At 47.7% G+C, this 10,723-nt stretch overlaps 1 protein-coding gene and 1 non-coding gene across 2 annotated transcripts; one reads left to right on the forward strand and one right to left on the reverse strand.

Annotated features, from left to right (window-relative positions):
* Positions 1 to 4,588: 4,588 nt before the first annotated feature.
* On the reverse strand, positions 4,589 to 8,678 carry b4gat1 (beta-1,4-glucuronyltransferase 1). Its single transcript, XM_056575974.1, has 2 exons — positions 7,219 to 8,678; positions 4,589 to 6,826 (listed from the first exon to the last, which is right to left on the reverse strand). The coding sequence occupies exons 1-2, from the start codon at positions 8,317 to 8,319 to the stop codon at positions 6,635 to 6,637; spliced, it is 1,293 nt and encodes a 430-aa protein (XP_056431949.1). The 5' UTR covers positions 8,320 to 8,678; the 3' UTR covers positions 4,589 to 6,634.
* A 254-nt stretch (positions 8,679 to 8,932) lies between these two features.
* trnas-gcu (transfer RNA serine (anticodon GCU)) lies at positions 8,933 to 9,014 on the forward strand. The gene has a single exon. It is a non-coding gene; the product is annotated as a tRNA-Ser (tRNA).
* Positions 9,015 to 10,723: the final 1,709 nt, after the last annotated feature.

The raw sequence follows: 10,723 nt of genomic DNA on the forward strand, positions 1-10,723 counted from the left end.
AATAGGACGCTTTTCCAAGAATTCCTTTTTGAATGCACTTCTAATTGATCAAATTAGAAATACCGAGGTACATGGCCTACAGCTTAGATGTATTCATGCTGTAGGCTAACGCTTGAGTCAAAGCAGAACGCATTAACTGTTTTGGAGCCAGCAATACAATTAAGATCTACTTCACGGAAGAGGATTACCAGAGGCAATCTGCACCAGCCCTTAAACTCCACCCTCATCAACCTTATCAGGGACACAGAAATCAATGATTATCCATGAATGACAAATCGATAACATTCCGGCTTTGGCGATCACCAATATCTCTTGGAGCAGATGTTGATGCATTCAACATAAATGTCCATGAATGAATGGCGCACAACCCTCTTGCTCCGGTCTGGGTGTTAACATCATATCGGTCAGATCATGAGTAGAGAAACCACCCTGCAGGGTGAAAGACCCGCACAGGCCGGCGCACCAGTGAATGTTTGATGAACAGTGAATCCATTGGATCATGGCTTCTGGACACCTGCTCCTCAATGAAACCAGCTTTGTCTTAGTTGCATTAGTGCATCGATCTAAGAATTAACTGTGTGTTGTTCCATGTGTGGCTTTGTATTGATTCCCATGCGGTGACAGATATGTGGGTCCAGTGTCCTTTCATGTCCGCTATTGTACGGGGGGGTGGAGGGGGGTTCATGCAAGTGTGTGCACCAGCTTGTGTGTGTGTGTGTGTGTGTGTGTGTGTGTGTGTGTGTGTGTGTGTGTGTGTGTGTGTGTGTGTGTGTGTGTGTGTGTGTGTGTGTGTGTGTGTGTGTGTGTGTGTGTGTGTGTGTGTGTGTGCTTGTGTACTTGGTTATCATGCACGTGTGTGGACTTGCTTGTGTGCGTATATGTGTGTATGTCACAGTGATTTCCTACAATCTTCCATGAGACTTCACCCACTAGCAGGACTGTGTGTGTGACTGTGTGTGTGTGTCTGTGTGTGTGTGACTGTGTGTGTGTATGTGTGTATGTTTGTATCCCATTGGAGCGGATTAGTTCTAATCGCCGCTATAGGCTCGCTTTTCTTTCCCTGAGGGCGTGTCATCACTCATTACTCATTATTAGCACCCTCCCCCGCCCCCACCCGTCCTACACACACACACACACACACACACACACACACACACACACACACACACACACACACACACACACACACACACACACACACACACAGGACACACACACACACACACTCTCCTGGGCGGGAATGCCCGACCCGAGAGGGTGGCCGTCCCGCCCATCCATGGAACCCCCGGCTTATCGCCACGGCGATATGCGTGCTGTCGGTGGCTCGCTCTGGGTCCTTTTTATAGACGGGGCAGACAGGTCAGCTAGCCTCTGGAGCTAGCGCTCAGCGCGGCTAAGCTTGTTTAAAGAGAGCCGGATGGGCTCACCTGCTAGGACCCGTAGCCGGGCCTAGCTCACTGATGGGCCTTGACGTTAATTTGTGTTACGTGTGTGTGTGTGTGTGTGTGTGTGTGTGTGTGTGTGTGTGTGTGTGTGTGTGTGTGTGTGTGTGTGTGTGTGTGTGTGTGTGTGTGTGTGTGTGTGTGTGTGTGTGTGCGTGTCGTCCTCACGCAGGTGGATCTATTGGGCTTCAGGGAAATCCTCTGAAGCAATGGGAGGCTTCTTCACTAACTTTCCAAATCCTATATCTGATTGGTCTTTCTATCTACGCCAACTGGCATCTATTATTATTTTATAAACCCTTTGTGCCCTCTTTAAAATGTTACATATATTTTTTTTCTTATTTGTTATCATTGTTTTTTTCACGCAGCCCATTGTTTTTGTTGTCCCTCCAATGATTTTCAAGAGCTAAATAGGTTTTTAACTCCTTTTATTGTGCAATAGCTTTTGTTCTCCAGTCATTATTTCTAAAATAACTAAACTGGCATTAGTCCTGCGTCACCTTCGAACATTAACACAAACCAGACGACAACTAGGACGAGCCCCGTGTTGCCTCGACAACCTTTGCATGACCTATACAGAACACAACTCACAGCATATGAAACGTTTGTCCATTTCTTCGATCCTCCTCATCAACACTCATCCCTCCCCAGCAATCACACATCATCAAGACACACTGCCCCAGAAGACCACCTCAGATTCAGGGCGTGCTTGGGAACGTTATTGCAGAAAACCAAATGGATGTGACTGAACTTCCCCCAGTCTGCCCCGCATCTCCCCCTCCTCTCCAGCCCCCGGCGGTCTCCACGTCCCCCCACCACCTGTAAACCCCGTCCCACTGAACGAGCATGGATAATGGAGGCCCATGCGGAGCTCCTCCAGCGCCTGAATAAAGCCTTCTCCCTAATCACCTCTAAAGCCACCCAGTCAAGGGTCTCACTGGAAACAATCCCCCCCCGCGTCGAGTCAATACACCCGCTCATGGGTGAAGCCCTCCACCCTGTTGCCCTTACAGACCCCTTAAACAACACGAACACAAACAAACAGGTCCCCTCGCTGGGGCCCCGCTGTGGGCATATGGGTCAGCGGCCCCCGGTGGTGCTTCTTGTTCTTCGCTCTACAGAGTGTAACGACCCGTGAAAACAACTCCATGTCCATGAGTGACCCTTTGGTCTCATTATTGAGCAGCCCCCCTGCCCCCTTCACACACACACACACACACACACACATGCATGCACACGCACGCATGCACACACACGCACGCATATACGCACGCACGCATATACGCACACACATGCACGCGCACACACACACACACACACACACACACACACACACACACACACACACACACACACACACACACACACACACACACACACACACACACACACACACACACAGATACACACTTCCCGCCTACGAGATGTCCCGTTTGCTCCAGCTGGTCTTCTTTACATCGGCCAGAAGTCGCGGAGCTCTGCTCGCCTTACCCGCGCGGCTAATCTGGCTAGCGGGAGGCCTCCATCCTCCTCCTGCTAGCCCATACGCGAGGCCGGGCCAACCCTAATTGCTTATGTCGTAAAGCTCCCTGACCCAAATAAACCATCGCTCCCTAAAAGCTGTCGGGATAAACCCCACTTTAACTCACCAAACCTGCCTCGACTAAACCCGGCTACACCCCCATATCCCCACCAAAACCTGCCTCTCTTAAAGCATGCTATACCCCCACCCAAACCTGCCTCTCTTACAGCCCAATACCCCCACCCAAACCAGCCTCTCTTACAGCCCAATACCCCCACCCAAACCTGCCTCTCTTACAGCCCAATACCCCCACCCAAACCTGCCCCTCTTACAGCCCAATAACCCCACCCAAACCAGCCTCTCTTAAACCATGCTACACCCCTATGCCCCCATCCAAACCTGCCTCTACTCAAGCCTACTACACCCCCTACATCTCCACCCAACCCTGCCTTTACTAAGCCTGGCTACACCCCACCCAAACCTGCCTCTCAAACAATGCTACATCTCCACCAAAACTTTCCTCTACCCCTATACCCCCACCCAAACCAGCCTCTACTAAACAATGCCACACCTCCTAAATCTCCACCCAAACCCTCCTCTACCCCTATAACCACACCAAAACCAGCCTCTACTAAACCATGCTACACCCTCTTATACCCCCACCCAAACCTTCCTCCCCTGGCCTAAGCCATGCTACACCCCAGCCTAAACCTGCCTCCAGGGCCCTGCTGCACCCCCTATACCCCCACCCAAATGTGCCTCTCCTCAACCATGTTACACCCCCTAGACCCACCCAAACCTGCCTCTTCCATTGTGCTCCAGCCCCTCGAGCCCCAGTCAAAACCCGTTCCACTGCTGTTTGAGTGTTTGGGGATATAGCTTGTCATTATGTTGGAATGCGGCTGAGCTTCAATTTAGTATTAATACAAAGTAGTCAGTTGAACATTATTGATGTACCCAGTTATAGGATATTACCTCGGGGTGTAATAAGTAAATAAATTTAAGAACTAATTTATACAACTAATTGATAATCCCTGCAATTTTTTTTTACCTAGAGCTTTTTTATGGACCCTATTAAAACTCTGGTTCGACTTCAGAAGATTCCCATTTCTTCCGGTGGTGAATCTCACACGTGCTCTGCTTGCTTCAGACAGATGGCCTGCCGCCCCCCCCCCCCCCCCCCCTCCCCCCCCCACCCCCCGAGCCCTAGCCGACGAAAAAAGCTCGGCAAACAATGAAAGATATCAGCCAAAACCCCTCCAATCTGAAAGATACACCTTCACCTCCACGTGACCTTGTGACCCCACGGGGGTCGGCCTTGAGTGAGGAGTGTAGTTGACCTCGCTCAGTGACATGAGACGTCTAATTCAGTCATCAGCCGAAGGGTCCGAGGTTCCTGAGCGGCGCTTTGTGAAGTCCGCTTTAACGCAGATCTTGATTACTGAGTGGGAGCTTTTAATTGGGCTGATGTCCCCGCTCAGGCGTTTAATCAGTTCTCGCGTGCTTCAGGCCTGGATGGGGGTCTGCTTAAAGCACGTAACACCAGGGGAAATGTCAACCGTACCTGGGGCTTTGTGAGTGATCCCTCTCCTCTCCTCTCCCGCTCAGAGCGTGGCAGGGTATATTTAGTTTAGTGCTTAAATGAATGGGATTAAATGAAGGTCATACTGTGTTTTCGCAGGTCTGCCAGCCGTTGTGTTTGCTCTGCTCGTGTGTCTGAGTTGTTCCGGGTGACACTGTCGTGACACATCCTGTAGTGATCTTGTTGATTAAGTGCAAATGTGCTGTGTGTTTTAGCGTCCCCGTGAAACCGACATTGAATGTGCGTTATTCAAAGTGGTCACGTAAAAGTTATTTTGTTTAATCAAAATTCAATCAGTACGAATCAGGCATTATCAAGGGTGTGCACAGGAAATCAAACACTCAGAATACTCATAACAGTAGAACAAAGAAAAGCTGAATATTACATGAAAAAGATAATGTTCATTTCCCTTTAACATTCCAGGGTGAAGTTGAAACAAAGTGAAAACAAAACAATAGTGGTTTATATTTTTGCATACCAAATATTATATTGCTACATTTTTCATAATCATTTGCAAATGAAAAAAATTGAAGTCACAAGGTCATTCTCCAGTTAGAAATAAAATTGTTCACATTGCTCACATTATAAATCTATGATAGCAAACACAATGAACAAGCATAGAAGGACCTGTATTCTCTAACCCAACCACAACATAACATAACCTCACCCATGTTTTCAGACTTTAACTTCAAGCAAATATTTTATAAATATGGTCATGTAACTAAAATCAAATTACATGTAGGACGGCCTGATACGATTTTTTTTAAACCCACTGTACTTTACAACTCTGTTTCTATTTTTTTAACAACTCCGTTGAAGATATTTGGTTTTTAAATAATATGTAATTTGTCCAAACCAACACATTTAAATACAACAGTTTGAAATGTTTGATTCTCAGCAGTCCTTGACAATTTAAATGTCCCAGAATGCCACAATTCACTCTAAATCTTCTTTTAAATATACATCAGTAGTATACCTCTTAATTTTTGGCTTGCTACATTGCCCAACCGTTTCCATATAAGTGACCTAAGTGAGAAAACTACCTCCAGGCTTTTCACACCAACACTTATCAAACGTGCTGGCAGTTATGTTCCAGTGTGATCCGCACCCTCAGAATCACCAAACAGCTTGTGCAAAATGAGGTCTTGTGTAACGAGGGAGTGAGTTCCTCTGTAACTTCAAAAGGTGTATGTAAACCCAGGCTCACCACCACGGCGAACCCACACACAACGCCCATTGCTATACTGGCCTTGGCCCGCTCAAACTTGAAACTAGCTGAAAATGGAGCCAATTTTCAAGTGAACTTTCAAAGCTGTCCAGCTTTTCCGATCACAGGTCTGTAACATCCAAGCAGGGAGTGTAAACATGTACAAAAAGATGGTTACCTAAAATCTCAAGGTCATATTTCCAATAGTGAGTATTTCTTCCCCAGGGGATGCTATGCTCCCAGAGCATGTCTTTATGTTTAGAAGTGCTCTCTGTGGGATTGGCTGTCTTCCTCCAGTCTAACATATGACCGCCCCCTAGTGGACGGATCCATTATATAAATGGTTGACCCACAATGTGGTTTTTGAGGTTTTTATAAAATTGTGTTTTATCTGCAGATTGCTCAAAACATACAGAGGCATACAAAGACACCCTCTTCTTGTGTGTGTTTTTTTTTTGTCTTGCTCTAGAGCACTGTAATTCAATTATTGCAGATAACCAACCGATCAATGGATATTTCTAGCTTTTCAAGAAATTATTAATTAAGTGAACCTTTCACTTTTAGTCGACAAAATGGCCTCAAACAACATGTCAGCATCTATGTAGTGTCTACTTTGGATTTGAGTGTCATTTTTTGTGTTTTAAGTCGGACGGTGACCAAAACGGCACAGTTAATTACATAGATCCGACAAAACAGCACATTACATGGCCTTTTGAGTGTCGTCTCATTGGTCAAGTCAAAGATCCCAATTCGTGCTACATCCGCTCAAAAAATCTATAAAGTCCTTTCGCCCACCAAAAAAACCCTCAAAACATCACATTGCATCGAGCAGAGTTTGTACCCAAACGCACACCGTACGTAGGAAGCGTCTGGCCTTCCCCCTAGCAGTGGCGGTTGGAGCTCAGGTACTTGGTCTTGAGGGCCGCCTTGAAGTTGCGGAAGAGCACCCGGTTGTGCTTGTTCTCCTCGTCCTTCTTGGCGTGGAACTCGCCCTGCACCTTGAAGCCCCGGTGCACCACGAAGGCTGACGTCAGCACCGAGAACCTGTAGCCCGCCACGTGGAGCTCACAGGCCTGGGGGGGGGGGGGGGGGGGGGGGAGTAGGCATTGATAGGATGGATGGATGGATGGATGGGTTGAGGGGGGACATGTATTGATAGGATGGATGCATGGATGGATGGATGGATGGATGGATGGGTGGATGGGTGGATGGATGGATGGATGGGTGGATGGGTGGGGGGGGGGGACATGTATTGATTGGATGGATGGGTGGGTGGGTTGGTGGGTGGGGGGACATGCATTGAAAGGATGGATGGGTCGACCGAATGGACGAGGTAGGAGAGAAGACGGGAGAGAGTGGAAAATAAATTAGGAATACCAAATTGCAGAATTAACAAGAGATGAGAGGTAGAGGAACACAGCGGTCCAACCAGTGACTTCTGCGTCGTATGTCCCCTGCCACCCACCTGGCTGATGCGGTTGAAGCCGTACTGCTTGAAGGCCTCGTCGTACAGGGGCACGGCGCTCGGCCCGATGTAGAAGGGCTCCCAGGGGTCCACCCAGGCCAGCGTGTAGGCCACGTCCAGCGGCCCCGCGTCCCGGGCGTGGTTGTTGACCCACTGCGAGTAGTTGGTGGGCGCCTGGCAGCGCGGGCACAGCTCCTCATAGAACGGCCGCACCTCGCCCACCTGGTACAGCTGCACCAGCTCCGGCTTGGAGGCGGGCAGCTTCCGCACGTGTCGGATCTCGAACGCGGGAAGAACGAACACCTCGTCGCCGGCCGGCGGACGCCGCGCGATCATCGCCAGGAACTGCGGGTGGAGGTCCGTGCTGGGCGCCATGTCGACGTCGATCACGAGCACGTAGGACGCCTCCGTGCCGCTGCGGGCCACGTTGCGCAGGAGGTTGTTGGGGTAAGAGACGTTCCCGTGGATGGCGTAGTTTTTGTACTTGTCGCGGTGCGTCTCGAGGCGCGAGAACACCGAGGCGCAGTCCTCCAGGCCCGACAAGTGCTCGCGGTCGTGCTCTGGGAAACTGGCGTACTCCCCGGAGAGACACACCAAGTGGAAGTCCACCAGCGCTTGGATCTGAGGGCAGAAGAAGCTGAGGGCGTAGACCAGCGCTGTGGCGAACTTGACATCTTGCCCGTGCGCAAAGATGGCCACAGAGAGTGGGTTTTGCCACCTTTGAACGAGGGATTCTAAGTGATACAGGTTGTTGATGGTGGTGTGCGTGCACAATGTCAGGACGTTTGACCGGCCTTCTGAACCAAGCGCTTGATTCGATGTAAAGTCACTTTTGATGAGATTCCTGTAGACACGATACTGCCCACTGCTGTCAAACATCCCCCCCGTTGACAGGGAATATCGCATATGCTCTTTTCTAGAGTTTTTTTCGGTGTGGGCATTTTTCTTGCCAGTTCCTCCGAAAAGCTCGGAATAACGATAGCGTTGCTGCTTACCGTGAAACTTGGATAAGAACGATAGGTAGAAGAGCTGCAGGAGCGCCACGATGAGAAGGGCAACGAGCACCACTTTGAAGAAGGAGCATTTCTTGGAGAGATGCATTCCAGAGCAACGAAGAGACGGATGATCACATGAAGCAAGTTTAAATAATCAAGCTATCAGTCAAATGCCAGGAAATTCAGGGGCTATCCTCGTCGCTTATTTTGCATACGGTACCATAATGCGAGCAACGCAGCAGATCACAGCAAGTCTTACATTATTAGTTGGCAGTGAAGATTAAGCTCTAATATTTGTCATTACTATCGCTCAGCATTCGGTATCGTTGTGTAACTTTTGTATCTTGAAATGGACAGTTATGTGGTCTAAAGCATCATCCACATCGACCTATTCTGTGGTTGTTGTTTTTCTCTCTCTTCGATGGTGATGCTGCTGCTTCTGCGACAGTCAGACAGTGGCGCATAACGATGTGTCATAAACGTAGTGTAGGAAATATGTACGAAGCTACATTTTGAACCCAACGTGCATGCATAGACGGTCTCGGATACAAATGTGAAACGGATGTAAAGAAAATCACAATTTTGGTTTCGAAAAATTGATTCACAAGGAAAAAAAATGTATGATTTATTTATTCTTTTATATACATTTTTGTTAGTTACATAGCATATGAATTGACATTTACGGATAATAATACGTGCTACTATATGTACACGCACGGGACGAGGTGGCCGAGTGGTTAAGGCGATGGACTGCTAATCCATTGTGCTCTGCACGCGTGGGTTCGAATCCCATCCTCGTCGACATGTCTTTATGCCTTTTCTAGGCTTAGACGACTGAGAAATTATTGATTACGCTCCGCAATACTTGTAATTACTAATTATATAAATGTACTTTAGTTCTGAAGCAATATATCGGGAGGAACCACACCGAATGAAAAAAGGTGAATTATACACTCTCGACTCTCTGAACAGAAGTGGTCTTGTTAATTAACATTCCACAAGGGTTTCTGTATCTTGCATTTAACAAAATCACACAACGAAGAGTACTTTTGAAATACTTTAATTCATAACAATTAACAGAACACGTCCATCCCTATAGCTTTGTAGCCATTAGCTTACTGATGTAAATTGGGTGGTCCAATCATTCGCCAAGGATAATTATATTTACGCACGAGTTCTTGAATGCGTTCATGAAAGCACGGCGATGGACTGCTAATCCATTGCGCTCTGCACGCGTGGGTTCGAATCCCATCCTCGACGACATGTTTATATGCCTTTTATAGGCTTAGACGACTGAGAAATTATTGATTACACGCCACGATACTTGTAATTATATAAATGTACTTTAGCTCTGAAGCAATATATCGGGAGGAACCACACCGAATGAAAAAAGCTGAATTATACACTCTTGACTCTCTGAACAGAAGTGGTCTTGTTAATAACATTCCACAAGGGTTTCTGTATCTTGCATTTAATAAAATCACATAACGAAGAGTACTTTTGAAATACTTTAATTCATAACAATTAACATAACACGTCCATCCGTCCAAATAATTATATTTACGCAAGAGAATTGAATACATCCATGAAAGCACAAAAAAAAGGGTTGTTTGTTACTATACAAAACGGACCAGCCTCAGGTTTTTTATTGTTTTTTAATTTATTCTAGTGTATAACAACAACTGAATAGATGGAAAAATGTAAGAGGCCTACATTTCTTCTCTCCCCCCCCCCCCCCCCCCCCCCACACACCTTTTCCTTCCTTCTTCCCCCCTGTCACTAATGGAATGGACTGCCTAAGAGTTCCTAACAAAGTCCTAACAAGTCCTAACAAAGTCCTAACAAGTCCTAACAGTTCCTAACAAAGTCCTAACAGTTCCTAACAAAGTCCTAACAAGTCCTAACAAAGTCCTAACAGTTCCTAACAAAGTCCACAAGATCCTCACACAGGCGCGAACGCTCCTAACCAGTGGGGCAAAAGCTAGGTCCATGGGCAAAATGGACCCGATCAGATCCTGAGAAATCTCTAGGTCGATGGAGAGTATCCGGATTGGTTAGTGACGGTTGCCATTCAACACCTTCTGATTGCCGTGCAATATTCGCTGCTGATTGAACGACTAGTGTTGTGAACTTCCTCCGAAACAGACGGTCGGGGCCCTCATACCAGCCGCCACCACCGCCAGCACCGTCAGCAGCCCACTTTCAAAGCTGGTCCTCAAACCTGCCGCCACCACCACCTCCAGCAGCTCACTCTCAGGGCTCTTACCAGCTGCCACCAGTGCCAGCTTCTCAACGTAAGGACGTGCTTTCTAACCAGCCAGATCCAACGTCTCACAATCGCTACCGGGAATGGAGATTACAAAAGGTAGACCTTCAGGATCAGGGATGAGAGATGAGAGATGAGAGGTGAGCCCCCGAAGCGTCAAAGAAAGGAAAGCTATCACTACCAATGCAAAATGTATGCAGCATCTGGAAAGACCATAGAAGTGTGGAGAAGCTCCTTGTAACAA

This window comes from Gadus chalcogrammus, chromosome 17 (genome assembly GCF_026213295.1).
Source record: "Gadus chalcogrammus isolate NIFS_2021 chromosome 17, NIFS_Gcha_1.0, whole genome shotgun sequence".
NCBI classification, from domain to species: domain Eukaryota; kingdom Metazoa; phylum Chordata; class Actinopteri; order Gadiformes; family Gadidae; genus Gadus; species Gadus chalcogrammus.

Bases quoted from the DNA above. Each gene is read 5' to 3' on its own strand.
- b4gat1 (XM_056575974.1), bottom strand. From the start codon at position 8,319: ATGCATCTCTCCAAGAAATGCTCCTTCTTCAAAGTGGTGCTCGTTGCC. The intron at 6,827-7,218 runs GTGGGTGGCAGG...CCCCCCCCCCAG, and splicing joins GCTTCAACCGCATCAGCCAG to GCCTGTGAGCTCCACGTGGC.